We start from the raw sequence: 19,229 nt of genomic DNA on the forward strand, positions 1-19,229 counted from the left end.
GGATATTTAATCACTCCCTGCTGCTCATCAACCCGATCCTTTGGTTTTCAAGTCATCTGAGCAGGTGAGTCCTGATCCAGGAAGCAGGACGAGGAGAGGAACGGCGCCGCCGCAGAGCGAGGAGGAGCAGGTGGAGGCTCCTCCGCCACCTTACGTAACGCTCATTGACAGAATGAGGAAAAGCCCAGCGCAGTAATCACTGCCGATGTCTAAATCCGTCACGTCATGCTCGGCGTGATAACCACGCTTTAAAAGAGCCTCCCTGAAGTCCTGCGTCTGACAGAGGAAACGCAGAACGCCGCTTCTCGCCGCCGTTCTCCGTCCTGAACCGAGCAGGAAAAGATCATCTTCCTCCTGGAATTCAAACGTCTTAATTGGCTCCCAAAGCGCCGCTTTTTCCTTTTATCAGAACAAAGCTGAGAGAGGAAACTCCTCAGAAAGGAATATTTAATCTCCAAACAGCAGCGAGGAAGAAAAACAAGAAAACCTTGAGTTTACGTGTGACAGTAAGAGTCCCACTTTAAAAAACGCACGTTACATAATATATACAAGTATATGCTTTTCTCCTCTGATCGTTTTGTTTGCTGTGAAATTGAAAACACCTTCAGCACATCTATACAGACATGTATAGACACAAAAATGACTATATTTACACTGTTTGCAGCTGTTTCTTACAAGCTGAATATTTTAAAAATGTGCTTTACAGGTGTCAGAATAAAACAAAATCAGCACTTTAGGTCTTGAGTTCAGGCTTACATCATATTTCATAACATTCACAGCATTTTCCATCAGTCTAGTGATAAAATGATCCAAGTTAAATGATGCCTGAAGACGTAAATATTGAAATAAATGTGATTTGATCAATTTCATGTGTTTCACAGGTTGTTTTTTTCCTCAGAAAGTCACAAAATGCTTTAAATCAGTTTTTAATAACATGATTGGGTTAAAGATGTTCATTTTCATGTATTTCAGTGAGCGTAGAAAGCTAAGACACCAGTCAAATTATTGATTCAAGCCTTTTATTTAATAGTAGAGAATCTAAAATGTATGAACGAAAATGGACTCCTAGCATCGGAACTAGCTCATATTTAAGTTTTAGTGTTTAGTTTTCTCTTTGTTTAGGTTTGTAAATGGAAATAAGTCCTGATTTCATCTGAAGTTCAGTTATTTGAGGTTTGAAGAGCATTTCTGCAGTGTTTTCGTTGCACTTCATCTATTCATCTTTATCCAAGACGTTTTTCTTTGAAAGAGAAAATTATTAATATGAGCTACTTTATATTTGACACACATTTTTCTGTGGTTTCTTACAAAAAAAACAAAAAAACAACGGTGTCGAGCATTTGTGGTTTGTGATTATGAGGATTTTTCACCTTGTTTTCAAAATTCTGCTGTGAAAACATGAAACTTCTCTGAAACGAAAACCCCAAAATGATGCTTTTTCCCTTGAGACGCAGCGTCAACAGGGCCTCAACCTGAGGCATGGACACCGTTTGAGTTGGAAATGCTCTGATCAGCTTTTTTTAAATAAAGTTATTTGATATGATTAGCATTTGACCTGCAGGCCCACAGTAATGTTAAGATTTATCATTTAAAATCTATCAATACATGAAGGGAAGTGAAGAATCGGCTTCCCTGTAACGACTCCAGTCATTTCCTGACTTTTTTTTTTTTTTTTTTTAATTTAATGTTGAGAAACAAACCGAATTCATCAGTTGTTACGATATTTAAGTGACGGTGGTGGACGCTGCATTTCTATCTGAATCGAGTCTATTTTCTTACAGTTCGCAGCTCTGCTCGGTTGTATCGAGTTAAAAGCATTTGACTGGAGATGGGAGCTGAGATATCGGGTCGGCAGGCAGAAAGCCTCCGCCTTGTTTGTTTTGGACGCGTTGCAGGTTCGCCCCGAGCGGGATTTGATCCGCGGAGGAGTCAACATGTTTACTGTCGGCGGGCGCTGCGAGCCAGATCGCGCCCTGCGCCTGTAACGGCGGCCGCTGAGGCGCCATCTGTACCTGAGCGACCTGGCTCTTCATCTCGGCCCACTTGACCTCCCAGGCGGCTTTGTCATTGGCGTAGGACTGCTGCAGCTGGCTCCGCCGCGCCTCCTCCTCCCGCAGCTCCTCCCGAAACTCGTCCAGCAGCGTCCGCAAGGCCTGCAGGACCCGGCGGTTCTCGCCGAACTGCACACACCACACACACACAGACACACCACACACACATAGACAAGTGTCAGCTCAGCAACTTCCACTCTTATCTGAAAACACGCGACGGATTCGTCTCCTTCTTTTATCTGATCGTGTCCTTTGTGTCTTTTTAGAGCACTCTGGGATGAACCTGCTTCGTCAGTGCTTCATAAATCAATTTTTTTTTTTTTTTCACTTTAACGTCTCCATCTTTGTTCCCATCTCTGCTTTTCAGCCTCGTCCCTGCTCTGACCTCTGCAGCAGGGGTGTGTCTGAACCCAGAAGGCCCCGCACGACCGATCGCTGACACTCCCCCAACACGTCCCGAGGCGGCGTGCGCGGCCGCATACAGATGAGAAAGGACGTGACAAGCTGCTCGCCCTGGAAGGAGGCCGGCAAGCCCAGCAGGAGGTCGACCACAACCCTAAACCCATCACCTGCTCTCACTGTCACTTCCTTCTACCGTGCCCCTCACATGGAGAAAACCAAAAACAGACAAATACTGCTGGGTAACATCAAGACGAATCCATAATCCCCCAGGAAAGCAGCCAAACCAGAAAGCCCCATCACATTTATACCAAAAGGAAAGATTTAGTGATGAGATTATTACTGATGGACGCAAAACTTTCAGAGGGAGCCTCATTTTTCTGCACATTAAGATAAATGGCGATTACACTCAAGTGTCCCCGATGGAGACGTCGTTTGTGAAGGAGCCTGCAGCAGGAAACCACCTGCAGCTCCCGAGTCTCAGCGAAACGCATTAAAAACACGGATATTAGAAAGAAAGACGGACGGATTTCATTTGGAGTCTCTCCTGATCACAGGAACGAGGATAAAACCACATGTCGGACCAGAAATCACAACACGACAGAAAGTGAAGCACTTAATGCTGCTGAATAATGCATCCGGGACAAAGACGCTCACACTCCTGGTTCTCTAACGGGGTGAAGAGAAGAGCCGCCGCTCCCTTTGTCTCCCGTGAGACTGTAATATTTCAGTCGGCTCCAGAAGACTGAAAAAAACAAAACAAAAACCAAACAGTGTACAGAATAATTGCCGCCTGTAAGCAGCTATCTGGGTCAACGCGCTCATCTGCATACTGGTGCCAAACAGCGCCGATGAAACGCTGCCAAACATTCAGCGAATAAAAGAAAGAAAGAAAAAAAAGGAAAAATAATGAACGGCGTCACTTTGGTGGACAGACGGTCAAAATCACAACAAAGCATCAAGTTTTCACTTAAATTCTCACAGAGAACCTTTCTTCATTCATAGAGATCCTAATGTGGAAAATCCATAACTGTGTCACCTAAATAATAATAATATTAATAAAACCTGATCTGTTTAACTCCTGTAACACCAACTTTATTCTGATTTTAATTACAATTTCTGGAGCTGAACAAATAAAATGAAGACAAAAATAAAGCAAGGTTGAAAGGCTTTGCTGTATAGAAATATAAAGGGCCGTATAAAACTTCAATCATCCCCAGAAATGTCCAGATCCTTCTCCTCGTGGCCTGAGCAGAAGGTGACAGGTTCATCTGCACCAAACTGGACTCACAGCATGGCGGAAAGTGAGAAACTCTCCAGACCTGATAACTTCCAAGTGGCTTCAGCAGGACAAGCAGCTAACGCTAACATTACCCGCTAACACGACACAAGGCGCAACTGGACGATTAGGGCCGTGTTTTTCAACCCCTGTGCCATCATGGAAAGGATGAATTATGCTTTCTGTACGAACGTGATGCCTTAAGACACAGTAAGTAAACAAACATAGATTAAGAAAAAAAGGCTGCCAGTTTAATGCTATATTCTATGGGAAAATCCATTCACATGCTAACAGTTAGCAGAACAGTCACAGAACTTGCTGGAACAAATTAAACTGAATATTTGACTTAGTAAATACAAAGCACAAACTCTAATTATTTCAATAATAACTAGCTTAGATTTTATTCACTCAAGAAAACATGAATAACAAAAAAAAAAAAAAAAAATTCTGACAAAACACAGAAAAAGCAGCTACGGTGGCCCTAAGGGCTCAAAACACAAATCAAAAATTCATCCAGAATTTTGCTTTTTTTAGTCATTATTCAAGTTTTTTTGAGTGAGGAAAATATATTCCTGTTAGAGGAGGAGTACATATAACACACAAACACACAGAAAGACACAGGCTCCTCCTTAATAGTTAATAATTATCTTTGTATTAAGAAAATATTTCTTTTTCATCAAGAATTAACTTTCTATATTCAGAGTTGGTTCAAACCATTCGAAAATGTTATTTTGCTGCATTTTTTTTTATTTTATACGATCAGCTGCCGACTTTAACGGGATGGTTTTGGGAGTTCCTGCGTGATTTCAGTCTCACACTCGTACCTGTCTGTGGTGCTGCAGGTGTCGGTCGGGTGAGGGCAGGGGGAGGAGGGGTCCCGGGTCGGGGGTGTCCGCCGGGGTTTGTGGGAAACAGAGTCTGTCGTCTCGGTCGGGGTCGGCCTCCGCCTGCTCCACGATCACCCCCAACTCTGGGAATCCCTCCGACTGGATGAGACAGAGGAGAAAACCGTCAACTTTCTGCAGCAAGGCATCCTGGTTCTTTTAATCAGCCCACCTCTGGTGAATGATCTGGTTTGTCTTCACTGAAAACATGCAGTGTATAACACACACACGCAATATACAGACTTGGAGAAAGTTTAGGTAAACAAACGCACCTCTTGGTGTGGCGCCTCGTCCCCCGGGTCGTCCCGGCGTCCGAGCCTCCAGTGCGTGAGGATCCAGCGGAGCTTCATGTAGACCATGATGCTGTTCCGCCTGAAGAGTCGGACCTCCTGCTGCAGGGCGGCTCGCTCCTGAGCCCAGGGCACCTCCAGGCCCTGCAGGCCCTGCAGGCCCGGCAGATCCAGGCCTTCACGCTGGACCTCCAGACGCAGACGCTCGTCGTCCTGCTGCAGGGACAGGAAAGGGTTATTTGAAGGTGTCAAAGGTCATCTGTATGACGTCTAGTTTAAGCCTCCATTCTCTAAAGAGAGCAGAGTTCCAGTACCTGAGGCAGAGAAACCACGGCTTCCCGTTCGTCGGCCGTCGCCGCCCTCATCCTTCGGTCGTGATCCAGGCGAAACTGGAGGTCGGGAGGCGGCGCGTCCCGGAGCTGAGGCCACAAACCGCCGCGCAGCACAAAACACAGCAGAGGAAATGACTTGGAGCAGCACGCACACGTTGATCTGCTTCAAACCAAACAGCTGATTAGATCTGTTCCCTTCAATATCCTCAAAGCAAAAAAGTGGAAAGTGCTGGTTAGATTGTGTATTTTTGAGCCTTATTCACTGAAGTGACACCTGGTCTTTAAGGTCAGACTTTTAAAAGTACGAAGATAGATTCAGAGGGTCCTCTGCTAGTTTTCTCTAGGCTTCGTTCCTCTCCTGCACAGTTGCGTTTCACGTGGGAACGTGCCGATACCAATACCAGCAGGAGGTTTGGGCTTCGATTCTGCACGGAGCACCTGAACTCAGAAGAAGATTCCCGATGCCACCTGGCGAGTGTTACGTGACGTCGCGGGTCGGCAACTTCACAGGTACGCAGTGAGAGGACGAGCGATGCTACAGGCTAACGAGTTTCGGGGCTCACCTACCAGCGATGCGATATATTAAACATGATTAAAGTGTAACTGCTCAGCGTGCTGTGTATTATTTGCTTGTAGAGTATGAATTAGACTTCATAGCATTTAAAGTACTGGTATCAGTATCGGCAAGTAGCTACTGTAATGGTTGGGCTCCCTTACTCTCCTGAATAGTTTGGTTTCATCTTCTTGTAATGCTGTATTTTCTTATTTTGTTTGAGTTAAGAAAAAAAACTCGCTGTCGTCTTATTCTGACAAGTTTCCAGCAAAACTTTGGGAAAAGTACGAGGAACACAACTCCTCTTTTATGAGAATACAGACTGAAGAAATGTTTTGATGTTTGTGCAGGACGGGAAGTTTCTCCGGGTAAAAAAACAGCACCGGGTGAGGAATGGGATGCTCATGTTTATGGTGTTGAATGTGATGGTCGGTTACTTGCTTGTAAAACTGAGAATTTAGAGATGAAAAGAGGGTTTAAGAGGCGATCGCTGCCTCTGGCCATGGACTGCAGCCTCGCTCCAGCAGTAAGTTGAGCTGCTGGTTGTGTTCTGACCCTGGATCACCTCCCTGTCGGCCCAATGTCAAATGCAAATCAACCCGGCCTACAGCGCAGCGCTAATCCCGCTACATCCAAGCTGCTTTCCCATTCATTCAGTTCACCTCGCAGATTACACTGCGGCAGAAAGGCTCTGTGGAGGGGAGGAGGGGGGGGGGGGGGGTGGACAAAAAGAACTCCACGCCGATGTGCCGTAACTGTAACTGTAACAGTGATGTGTCACGCCGCCGTTACGTAACTACGGGTGAATTTCTCAGCGTGAGGCAGCGATTATGAATCTCGGCGTCCTGCTACGGCGCAGTGGAGGCACTGACGGGTTTAAGCGCTCTGAGCCGGGGGCTCTCATCCTGCTGATTGTGCTTTTAGCCTCACGTTGTCCGTCCGGTGCGTCCGGCCGCCGGTGACACTTCATCGTTTTTTGTTTTTTTTTTAAACATATGTTGGATTTGCTGAGTCGGGTCGCGGTGAAGCGGCGCCAGAGGGCAGATTCAGCTCTGAAACACTAAACCCACACAAACTGACCCTCAGGTCAATGAGCTGCAACTGTACAAGAGAAATATCAGCTCAAAAAAAATCTCATAACACAACTTAACTTCTCACTTTTTGATTATTTATCTTCCACTTATATCCTGATGGAAATCGCCCAGCAGCGTACGGCACCATTAGAAAAGAAAAGCAATTAAAACATGTCGAATTGAAGGAGAGAGAATGAGGAAAATTACCACCTGTAGCTGTGAGAGTGTGAAAAAAGAGTGAATGGAGTGAAAGTGTGCTCATCCGAAAGTGAGGCGCTGGACTGAGTGGCCCAATACGATCCCGTTTCACATGGAAAAGCAAATGAATTTAGATTAAACTGTGCTTTAAAGCTCCTCAAAATATCACGTGAAAGCTTTTTAGAGGCAATTTTATACATTTTAGATTTGTCTTTTTCAAACCAGACTCTTCATATTTGACCTGTACATGTTAGAAATCAACCCCAGAACAGGAACTGTTGATCATTTCCATCATCTCATGCACATCGGTGCAGATTTCAGCCCAGATTTTGTGAGTTTTCCCATAATTCAGTGAAGCAATGCCTCTATTCACAAATATTAATTCAAATAATGAAGATTTTTCGATGAGCGCAGATGAGACCAGACTGGATAGATGACAGCAGGAGAGGAAAATGTGGGATCAGGCTTCAGTTTGTTCTGGAGTTGCTGGCTGAGTTCATTGTCTTAGAGCAATGTCCAGGTCAAACATGGTCCGGATTAGCGCTGGAGGCTGATGGAGGAAGGGAGATGGAGGAGGCACTGACCTCTGCTCTTAAAGCCAGGGGCCTGTGGTACCTAGAGAGTCCCGTGGCTCCCCTGCTCTGGGCCTGGCTCTGGGGCTCCACGCCTCGCTCCTGTCCTAGACGCCACTCCAGCTCATCCCTCTGACCGGACTGTGAGTGACGTGGAGGGGAGGGGAGGGGAGGGTAGAGGGGGGGGGGGGGGAGAGGGGTGACGGGTGGAGGAAACAGGGGGTGCGGGTGGTGGCGGCGGTGGAGTCGGGGAGATGCGTGAGGCGAATCGTGGACAAAAACAGACAGGAGACAACAAACAGGGCAGTGAGGGGACGGGGGAGAACAGCGGTGAGGGGGGGGGGGGAACAAAAATCAAACCATAAAAACAGGAAATGGGTAGAGAGGAAATCAACTAACAGACGGCACGGTGTGGAGACAGACGGACTAGAGTACGAAGAAAAGCGCGAAGAGGAAGACCAACTTAAAGATGACGGCGTATGAGAGGGATGAGAAGAGGACGAGAATGAGGATGAACAAAATCATGGGCTGAAACATCTGGCGGGAACACAAAGAGGAACCAAGAGAGGGAGTCGGGAGGAGGAGGGGGGAGGGGGGAAAGAATGCAAAACACTCGTTATGAAGCGCATGCAATGAGGGATACATGAGTCCAAACCGACAGCTGAGAGATACCACAGCAGAGAAGTGCAGAGCGAGAGCTACGGCCACGCCGGGTAGGAGGAGGACAGTCGACACATGCCCGTGCACAGCGGGGCGGGACAAGCGCTAAACTACGGAAACCTTGCATCTCCAGCCTGCACGATGCACATTTCGGGCAGGAAATACAGCATTTTCGGCATTTGTAGGCGGCGACATGCCGGCCGGACCGCTGACGGGAGCGCAGAGCGTCCGCGCTCGTTGTCATAGCAACACATTTCAAGTCAAATATGCGGGGAAAAAAAAATAATGGAACCAAAATCCTTAAGTTTTCATTATTCGGCAGGTAAAACACTTTATTCACATTTATTTAAGAGGCAACATGTCATCTGAAACTTCTCATCCTTTAAAAGTGATTAAAGTAACAATATTGTCTAATTACGTTGACATAATTTATACAACTAATCAGAGATAAAACATCAGAATGACTTTAATTTGTCACTTGATCATGACAAAAGAGCAATTAAACATACTGTGAATGCAAATAGTTTAAATTTCATGACTTTTATGAGTTTTCTAGGTTAATTTAAATGATGCTACTCTGAATTATAATTCAAATTAGGTCACAATACTCAAAATGTGTCTTCTTTATCACTGAAACTGGTTTTTAATGAATCAGATTATATATTTGGGAGTACTTCCCCCTCTGGTGATGGCACGTCTACATTTTTTTTGCTCTTTCGGTTTGTTCATTTCGAACTCGATTCGCAGACTCGTTAGTTGCAGCGGTCAGCTGCGGCTAAACCACCCAGCTTCACCCAGACTAACCGGAGAGTCCAACAGGCGGCGGAGCAAAGCAGAAACAGAACAAGCAGCTTCAGAACATGATCTCGCCACAGCAGACTGGCTCCTTCGGGAAGTGCTCTGTTTGATTCTACCGGATTAGAAAGGGACGTCCGAGACGCTGCCTGATCATGCAGCACACAGATAATGAACCTGCTTTGGGAGAGTACACAGTATGTTGACATGTCGACTCATTCAGAGCTGCAGGAAAACAAGGACAGGAAGCAGGATGCCAGCCAGTGAGGTTCTCACACAGCGCCATGCCACTCTTGTTTTGGGCGTCCGACAGTTATTCTTGTCATCGCACACACTTATGCGGTTCATCTCCTTGGAAACACCACGGAGCGGCCGATGCTTGTGTGCTGATCGAGTGTGTAAACACACCAGCTACACCATTTATAATGAGTCATACAAATGATAGCATGGTGTAGCAGAGCTGCGAAGGAGGGGGGGGGGGGTCAGACGGGGGACTTACTAAAGTTCATCATGCAACCATTCGTCAAGAGAAGTCGAGCCAAATGGAAGAAGCTGCTAAAATCCCTCCATTCACACCAAGCAGGCGACCGGAAGCGCCAGGCGGCCTCGCCGCGCCCTGGCTGCTGCAGACAGTGAGCGCAGCGGGTGGGGGGCGGGGGGTGGAGGCAGGCGGGGCTGCTGGCTATGAGGATGGAGATGCAGATGTGAAGGCGGCGGCAGCAGCAGCAGCAGCAGCAGCAGGAAGCGATGGTGACAGCAGTGGTTCTGGGTGGAGGGGGCGGGGGTGACGTGACGGTGCTGGTGCTGGTGGTGGTGGTGGTGCCAGTGTGGCAGAGCTGGGTGGCTTACGGTGGGACTGCCTGTCACCCTGCGCTGCGCTGGCTCTAAAGACTCCACCCCAAGACGGCAGCCTCCTCAACTCGCGTTGGGTTTGGATCTTTTCAAGTCGCCTCAGCTCACCTCAAACCTGTCTAAGCTGCTAACAACCAGACTTTATTAATCCCCATTTCCAGGATGCAGTGTTAAACTGATTGGGGTCAAGAGTCAGGGACCACCACAGCCCATCACTGCATGAGGCGGCCATGTGAGGCGCTCCATGACTCCACTGGGAACAGTCTGAGGTTCAGCGTCTTGCTCAAGGACACTTCAACGTGTGGATGGAGAGAGATGGGGCATCGAACCTGCAACTTTCCTCTCAATTGTGACGAACAGAAGATAATCTAGACGGCACTGGTGGGACCATCTCCTCACAGGCTTCAGGTCAGTTCCAGAGAGCCACCATACTCCTAATTTGACCAACGCTTCCCCTAATTCTGGCTGTCACACGTCAATGCTTTAGGGTTAGGACATCTGACTCAAACCCTTCTAAACGCTTCCTAAACGCAACTTTACAAAGATAGGAAAGACACTGTGATAGGGCGATTCGATGGAAGCATCATTGATCCAATCTGAACGACCAGACCTGAAAAGATCCGAACCCATCTTTGAATCCAGCTGAATGAATTTCCCACCGACAGTCCTGAGCGTCTGGCTGAAGATGTACGACGCTGCCGCTATCTTTAATTAGAGGAGGTTATTTTGCACATGCTGCTGACTTAGACTCTCATCGAGTTTATTTTAGATTTAAATGGTTTACTAATGACTGGACACTTAGGGGCTCTCAATCCAAAGATAATTTAATTCTCACAACTATGAGCTGGGGATTATTACCTGGAACTTCACCGACCAGTTTTCCGCTGTTAACGGTGACTAAACCATGATTTTGAGACAAGGAGCTTCGATCAGGGGAAATGAAATACCGATCAGCGTTTCACGTCAGACCTACGGACAGCATCGTCCTGTCTGGACTTCTTGGAGAGAGTCTTTACACGGCTACCTACCATGCAGTTTCATTGATATGATCACATTAAGGCAGAGAGGAAACATCCAGACTTACCTGGAAGTCAGTGACCAGATCTCTCCCGAAGGTGCCGATGGGAGAGTCCCGGGACATGGAGGTGACGGTGGACAGGAAGCTGCTGGACTCCGTCAGGTTGGGCATGGGTGACAGATCGTCCGTCCGCTCCCTCAGCCCCTCTCCCACGTGGTCCAGCTTCTCCACGAAGATGTGCAGCTCGGTGCGGAACGCCTTCATGCGTGTGTTGATGGTGTCCAGGACTTGAGTGTCCGGTTTGGTTCCGGAGGCTCCTCCGCCCTCCAGGCCTTCTCCCGTCGTCACCAGCAGTCGGCCCTCGAAGATCAGACTGTCGGTGTCGGTGATGAGCCGGTCCACCGTCTTGCCGAGCCTCTCGGCCTCTCGCTTCACGTTAGAGAAGGACTCTCTCTCCTCCCGCCGGCGGTTGGCCAGCTCGGTGGCGCTCAGCTCGCTGCCATCCGACGGCTTGATGCTCCCGAACCCTGAGGTGGTCGCCGTTTTCTCGAACAGGTCTTCGGAGTCGCTCTCGCCCCCGATCGGACCCTCCCTCTTGGGCTGGAGGAGGAGGAGCCGGCCCGCCTCCTCGTCCTCGGCGGCCTCTCTTCTGCCGGCGTCGCTGTCGGCGTCGCTGTCCCGGGGGCTGCCGGTTCGAAGCCCGAGGTGCGCGGCCAGGTCGCAGCGCTGCACGTTGGACATGAGGACGCGGTTCTCGTACTGCAGCTTCATCACTTTCCCGCTCAGCTCGTTGATCTGCATCCGGGCCGACTTGAGCTCCTCCATCATCATCCCGCCGGTGGAGCCGTTCCCGGCGCCCCCGTTCCCGGGTTTGAACAGCGTCCCCTCGACGCCCTCCTCGCCGCCGGGCCCGGAGCCGCCGCTCGGACCAAACTTGAAGCGGTTGAGTTCGGATGTGAGCTGCCTGTTGTGATCCTCGATCTCTGAGATGGAGCGACGCAGCAGCTCGGCCTCCTCCTCTACGAACTGGAGGTGCCGTCGCAGCTCGCCGGCGGACTCCAGGGCGTCGCCGCCGTACGGCGAGGAAGGCATGCTGGAGAAGGGCTCTCGCCCGAAGCAGTCTCTCTCGTACTGACAGCGGATGTCTTCGTTTTCTGCCCGTAGGCTGCGGTTCTCCACCTCCAGCTCCACGATCTTCCTGCCCAGGATGTTGGCCTCCTCCTCCACCAGCTTCAGGCGGAGGCGCAGCTCGGCCTCTCGGGTGGTGTGAGGGCCTCCGCCGGCGCACTCGGCCAGGGGGAGGGGGCTGTCCACGTCCCCGTAAACCGACTTGTACTTCTGCAGCTCCTGCTCCAGCTCGTCCTTCTCCCGGCCCAGCTTGGCCATCTTCTTCCTCATCAGCCCCGACTCCTCCTTGGCGAACTGGAGCTGGCAGCGGAGGTCTGCACTGTCCTCCTGGGGGTGGCGGACAGAGGGAACAGAGTTAAGACTGAGGAAGGGACGAGTCCTCTCTCACCTGGAAATGCTCCTGACCCACAGACCGCTGACTGATGTCCTCAAGCAGGGGACTTAATGTCCATAAACATGTCCAGTTATTCCTCTGTGAGACTGGACTGCCTCACATTACATGAAAAAGAAAATCACATCCAACTTAAAGAAAAAAAAAAAGAAAATTCCTGGGCTATAGGAGGATGGAGTTCCAAAAATGTAAAAAAAAAATAAAAATAAAAAAATAAAAATAATAATAATAATAATAATAAACAAATAAATAAATAAATAACAATTTCCAATTATAAATAAACCAATTAAAGATAAAATAATAAAATAACTGGAGGATGTTTTTAACTTTACAATAATCTCTGATGTTTTTGTTTTTTATTTTCTTATTTCTTTCGTTTCTGGCTCATACTCCCAGTAAAAATTCAGAAATGTGTGTGTCTGTGAAAACAATAATAATAATAATAATAATAATAATAATAATAATAATAATAATAATAATAATACTAATAATAATAAAAATAGAAAATGTTATCTTTTTTGAGTTGTTTCTTCTCAAACGATTCATAAATAAAAACATGAGGAATTTTTATTTAAAAATATATAGTGATAATTTTAGGTAGAAAATAGACAAAACATCTGATATTACAACAAAATTCTAACTTTTAATGACCTAAATCTTGTAACTAAAGAATACTTTTTTAAAATGAGGCTTAAAATAAATAAATCTATGATATATGGGAGTTTCACTGTTTGCACATAAGCAAAAAAATATTCTGCAGAATATATTTCAATGTAAAATAAAATTTTTAAAAAGATGAAAAGTGATGCTATTCTCTTGATTCCGGGTCACTGGGCTGCTAATGAGACAATCCACTCCATTCACGTTGGCATTACCTGTTATCCAAGTTTCAGTGTAATTCACTCTTTTTTTTAATTTAATAACTACCATTCAAAGGAACCGATGAGTTTTTTTTACCCCATCACTGCAAAACTCACATGCATTGATCAGACTAACATCTCTATTGTCTTTAGTCAAAGCAGCAGAACAAAGCGTTTTCACCTGAGTTGTGGATTTCTTGTCTTTAAAGGTTTCCCTGCTGCCTCGTCGCCTCAGTGCGGTCTGGAAAACAGCAGAGATGGAAACACGCCATTCAGTTTGACATACAGGCAGAGCGGCATTAATATGTGTGGACGTCTTTAAGGACATTAGACCATCACCATACTTCCACATTCACTCCCTAATGTCACTTTAATCACCCAAATCAAACACTTTTACACGGCTGTCATGGAATTTAATGGACTGTATTCGTGATCCACAAGTCGTAATTGGAGTCTTTCCTTGAGACTTGTGCAGTTTGGAGCATCGCTGATACTCTGGAGCTCATTCAGAGCCGCTCAGGGCGACAGACGTCTTATCCCGGCTCAGATTCAGTGACACATGGCGCTTCCACGGCGCTCCGAGGGCGAAGCATCTGCCCGTCCAGCGGGGCAAATCTGGCCTGGAGCTAATACTGCAGCGGCATCGCACGCAAAGCCTGGATAAAACGGGGGCTGGTGGACACCAGCTTAGACTTACACACTAATAAAATCATTCATTTTTATCAACTCCCGGCCTCACATCAGCCGCAGCGCCAAAGGAAGAAGAAAGAGAGGTGAAGAAGCAGATCGAGAGAGAGAGGGAGGGAGAGAGAGAGCGAGCGAGAGAGAAATCCCCCTCTATAAATGCAGCGTGGAGCTTTTTCCAGGAACAGATTGCAGCCCTGGCAGAGTTATTTAAAGGTTCTGATGATCAGTGAAGCTGCAGCCTGGCTCCTTCCTACCAGGAACAGGTTCAGATTAATATTTCTGATCTCAGAGTGACGGATTTCAAAGTGAACTCAGATTTACTGTGTATTAGTTCACTGCTAAAACGAATTCTAAAAGAGCAGCGGCACGCAAACACGCCTCCGTCATGTTATCCGTTATGATCAATTTCAAGACACGTTTGTCCGACCTTGTTGCAGGTTTTTGTTCATGTCAGTACAACGATATGACGACGAGTGACGAATAAAGGAGAACAACCTCATCTCCGATTAGCTGCAATCTGCAAAGCTTTGCATGAGGTTTTGATGGATCGGGGGTCAGTTCATGTGAAACCGAATCCCAGGAGGCAGCTCACTAATGCCCAACTGCTCAGGAGGCGGATCTGTTGGAAAACTTTGTCCAAATCAAACCTGCGAGCTTGCTTGACTGGATGAAATCCCAACAAAACTCAATTAATCTGTAGTTTTTTTTTATATTTTACTGTATTTCGCACCATTAAAATGAGCTTTATGTTGAGATTGGACTAATTTTCAGTTGGTTTTTTGGGGTCATGGAGCATGACGAGGGAATCTTTCGGAAAAAATTCTTCATTCTGCTGATTTGTGCATTTAAAGAAGGTGATCTGTTCCAGTCTGTGTCCTGGGTGGGTTCGGCTTCTCTGAGCCAGTGAGGAAGACGTCATCCCGTTTCCGTTTTGTTGGAATATTTGACCAGCATCAGTTTCAAACCAGCCCGTCAAACAGATTCAGCTGTCAGTCTCAGTTGAAGCTGTTACACCATGTGGCCGTGCCAGGTAAGATTCGGGAAGTCATTACTTCTTCAAGTCAACACGTGGAACCACATTTGAAGCAAATTAGTCGTTTTCTTTGAGAGAAAAAAGTTAAAATCACAGCTTGAATGTAAATGTAGCATCAGAGAGCCTCCATCTTTAGATGAGATCAGTGCGGTGGTACAAACAGGCCGGGCTTCAGTTTCTTTTCTCTTTGATCGTCCTGTTGTTTCTCTGGTTCTGACTCCCGCCTACAATAAGCGGGGATCCTGATCACGGCGGTCTGGAGCTCCGAGGAGCTTTGGACAAGATGCTGTCTAATCCTCCGACTCCCCGGAGAGATTAGCTCTGCCGCCACAGCTGGGAGTTACACCACGGCTGCTGTGGAGACGCCAACACACACACACACACACACACGCACACACACACAGAGCCGGAGACTGGTGTCAGAGCCAGCGGCCGAGTCCAGCTCCAGCCCCGCTCGGGGCAGAACAGGTTCACCCTCACACTTTCCACCCGGCTGGCCATGAATGACTCACCCTGTCCTACTGCTCCGTTTAGGAGGGCAACCATGTGTGTGAGTGTGTGTGAGTGTGTGTGTGTGTGTGTGTGTACAGTGACGAGCACAGCTGGAAGAGAAGCAGCTAAAAAAAGGTTTACACATCAACGACTTATTCATACTGAAGAGCTGCTATAAAAAGCAATTAAAAGAGTTGATTCAGGCCTGAAGGAAGCGAGTTCCCGTGTTTTGGGAGGAAGAGAAAGTCGAGCCACATCGCCGCCTCAACATTCAACACTCTCCTTTCTGTTAAATACCACACTCACTCTTTTATTTCACTTCTAATACATTATTTTTTCACTGCTGGCTGTTTGCTAAGTCACTCGTCCTGCTAGTGGGACACATTAAACTAGAAATACTTGGTAAATGTCAGATTTTTTACACATACAGATGATTTGACAGTTATAGTTTTTCACTAAAGCTCGTTTAACCATTTTATTTTACCCCAAATTCAGACAGAATGAATGTAATCTGTGTATTAACACCATCCATCCATCCATTAGTCAAGCCACTAACTTTAGTGACTATGTTGTTAGAAAAAAATGCATCAAAAGTTGAAATAATATAATTTCGAGATTAAGAATTAAATGTTTGAAAGTTATATTCACTTAAATTCCACACACTTATAAAATGAAAGCAAACCATTTTCTTCTACTTCATCTTTCAAATGCCACCAGCGACAGCTATTTCAATAACCATTATTATTAACGAGCACTTTTTTAAATGTCCTTCACGAAGTGCTTCACAGAAAACATCAAACACATGAAATGAAGACCTTCAAAGGGATAAAATGTTCCAAACCATGATGAAAGCAGGAAAATCTCTCCGATGTCAAAAAGACATTGCTAGACGATCAGTGGCTCCGCTGACCTGACTTCGGGGGCAGGTTGATCAGAGCTAAACAGGCCCCTTCAGTTTTCAGTCAGGCTTTTATCCAGACACCTCCGGCTGAGCGTCTCCAGGTGCTTCAGGTCAGTGATACATGAGGGAGCGAGGCCATTAAGAGCTTTACAAGGATTTTAAGGAGCGATACGACGGTGTTTGAGGTTGTTTTTTTTAAGTGCATCAAAGCAGGAACTCTCGTCTGGATTTCTCTCTCTAATGAACATGATGAGCTTCGGCTGCAGGGACTCGGACTTCGAGGCGGCTGGAGTCCCGACGTTACACTCTGAGTCCCTGGAAGAGTTCAGCCAGGCTGCCGGGATCAGTTCAAAGGTCACAGCTTCAGTGAGATCAGCACAGCAGAAACAGAGGTCGGACCACCGGGGTCACAGGTGAGATCAGGTCTCACCTGTAAACGACCCCTCATCACTGGATCCTGATGTTCTCCGAGCTCACCACGACAAGACAACATCTGTTACATCTGGGTCTGATTCCTCGTCTCACACCGAATATAAATCAATCCTAATTCCTTTTGGCAACTCAACAAGATTATCATCGATCGTTAAAATAATAACAAAATTGTCTTTTTGAGGCCTTCAGAATTTTTCACTTCATCTGCAGTCCCTCACACCACGGCTGAAATGAGACCTTTTGAATTTTGAAGCCACTAGGCCAAAAACATGGTAAAAATTTGTAATGTGAAGTCAAAAAATGGTAATTTGCAGCTATAAAATACTAATTTAAAGAAACAAAATAGTAATTTGAAGCCACAAATACTAACTTGATTCCAATAAATAGTAACACGAGACCACAAAGTAGTAATCTGAGGCTAAGAGATTGTAATTTCAGGCCACAGAATACTAATTGGCAGCCAAAATGTAGTAATTTAAGCCACATAATAGTAATTTCAGGGTAAATAGATTGTAATTTGTGGCCTCAAAATATAATTTCCTGGCCACAAATTACTTTTTTTTGAGGCCATAAATAAGTAACTTGTGGCTACGCTTCAAATTTCAAGTTTCAGAAGTCATATTTGGGACTTTGTACAGTTCAGAGTTGAAATCAAACTGTAAATTTGTGGCCATGAAAACAGTAGTTGGTGACCAGGAGATGGTAAGATGAGACAAAGGAGCATTTATTGCCACAAAATTGTAATTGATGGTCACGATTTATAGTTTTATTTCAGCGGTCATGTTTCGGTTTCTCTGTATTTCAGTGTTTTGTGTGACTGATAGAACTCCTCCTGCTCCTCCTCCTCCTCAACGCCGTTGGTCCGTCGGCCTGTCGGTCCGTCGGTCTGTCCTGCGGCCTGCAGGCAGCTCCGGCTCCCGTCGGCAGGCCCGCTGCAGCTGCTTTGGTTTCCCTCCTGCGGGATCCTGCCAGGCTGAGGGATTATCAGGCTGGAGCGAGGCAGTCGTTTCTCTGCCGGCTCTGAAAATCTGTGCTTCGCTGGCCTCCTCGTGCACCTCCCTCCCGGAGACTCCCCCTCTCGCTCGCCGCCTCTCACATGTCACCCCTGAAGGACGTCGGGAATACATAACACCGAGTGTGTGTTTCACCAGCGGGGCGTTCCGCTCTTCTGGGGACCGGCGGGAGTTTGAACTGGAGGATGAAGGTCAGAGGGAGGACACGATTCAACAATTCCGTTTATCCATCGCTCGGCGAAAAGCGTCTTCCCAAAAGTCCCACAGCGGACTGATCAGCGTCACAGCGCTCACTGTAAGAAGACAAACCAGTGTTGATCATTTCATCATCTCCGTTGTTAGGATAAATGTCCTCCGCCTCACTCGCTCGCTCGCTCTCCTCTTAACTCTAATGTAATCACAGCAGCAGCTCCAGCGCCATCAGACACACTTTTACATCTGTGGAGAGTCGGAGTACACAAACCATCCAGGCCGTTCTTCAAGGTAATTTGATTCAAAGACGCAGCAAACAAGAGGTAAAGTCCAGGAGTCACTGCAGAACGTGATGTGGTTTTTCTTTTCAGCGCTCCGGATGATCCGATTAAAGTTTCCTCTGCTGATCCAGTTTACAGGAGTGAAAACGCAAAGATTCCGGTGTGTTCTGAATGTCTGTTTCCACGGCGACGGAGCTCGGAGCCACTGGCAACGCAGATACGTGGAAACGGTCGGGCTTCATCACTGCGTGAACGAGGGAAAACGCAATCTCTGAGAATGATCGGGAACCGTTTAGATCCGAGGAAACGCTGCTGCCGGTCCCGTCGCTAATGCCAACGACATCGTTTTCAGCATCCCTGCCGTTCCCATGCCAACAGACCCCCGAGGCCTGTGTGGATTCTGTGTGTGACGGTGTATTTATGTCCGGCTGAGTATTTATGGAGTTCCTTTACTCTCCGCCGCCGTTATTAAAGTGCCACTGGTCTACATTCTGCAGCTGGACCGGGTCCAGGCCTCAGGAGATAAACTGCTTCGTCCAGGAGGAAGAGGAGGAGGAGGAGGAGGAGGAGGAGGAGGGGGAGGAGGAGGGAAAACGTGTTGCTGCTCACAGCCTCAACAGATATTCTTGGAAATGTTGACGGAGAGGAAAAGCAGGATACTGTGTTCCGCGACACGCCTGTTTGCGTCAGACGCTGGAGCGTTTTCGGGGATGAGCCATCCAGAAGTGACTTCATGTTGGGAGAGGAGGAGGAGGGGGGGGACATTTTGGGGGTGGAGATCGAGCGGGAATGGGAACACGGCGAGTGTATTTTCAGCAGCATCTGCACTCAACAGCTTGGCCTATTTATGATTTCGCTCAGAG

General features: G+C 47.1%; 1 protein-coding gene across 1 annotated transcript in view; it reads right to left on the bottom strand.

The window, feature by feature from the left end:
• LOC115405295 (microtubule cross-linking factor 1-like) overlaps window positions 1-19,229 on the bottom strand; it is a 44,434-nt gene that overhangs the window by 11,679 nt on the left and 13,526 nt on the right. The window contains exons 4-10 of the mRNA XM_030114830.1: window positions 13,517-13,576; window positions 11,023-12,411; window positions 7,644-7,772; window positions 5,218-5,322; window positions 4,886-5,116; window positions 4,554-4,715; window positions 2,013-2,180 (exon numbers count right to left, since the gene is read on the bottom strand). Coding sequence (XP_029970690.1) covers window positions 2,013-2,180; window positions 4,554-4,715; window positions 4,886-5,116; window positions 5,218-5,322; window positions 7,644-7,772; window positions 11,023-12,411; window positions 13,517-13,576 — 2,244 coding nt within the window. The remainder of the gene's footprint in view (window positions 1-2,012; window positions 2,181-4,553; window positions 4,716-4,885; window positions 5,117-5,217; window positions 5,323-7,643; window positions 7,773-11,022; window positions 12,412-13,516; window positions 13,577-19,229) is intronic.

Source organism: Salarias fasciatus, chromosome 18 (assembly GCF_902148845.1).
Source record: "Salarias fasciatus chromosome 18, fSalaFa1.1, whole genome shotgun sequence".
Taxonomy (NCBI): Eukaryota; Metazoa; Chordata; class Actinopteri; order Blenniiformes; family Blenniidae; genus Salarias; species Salarias fasciatus.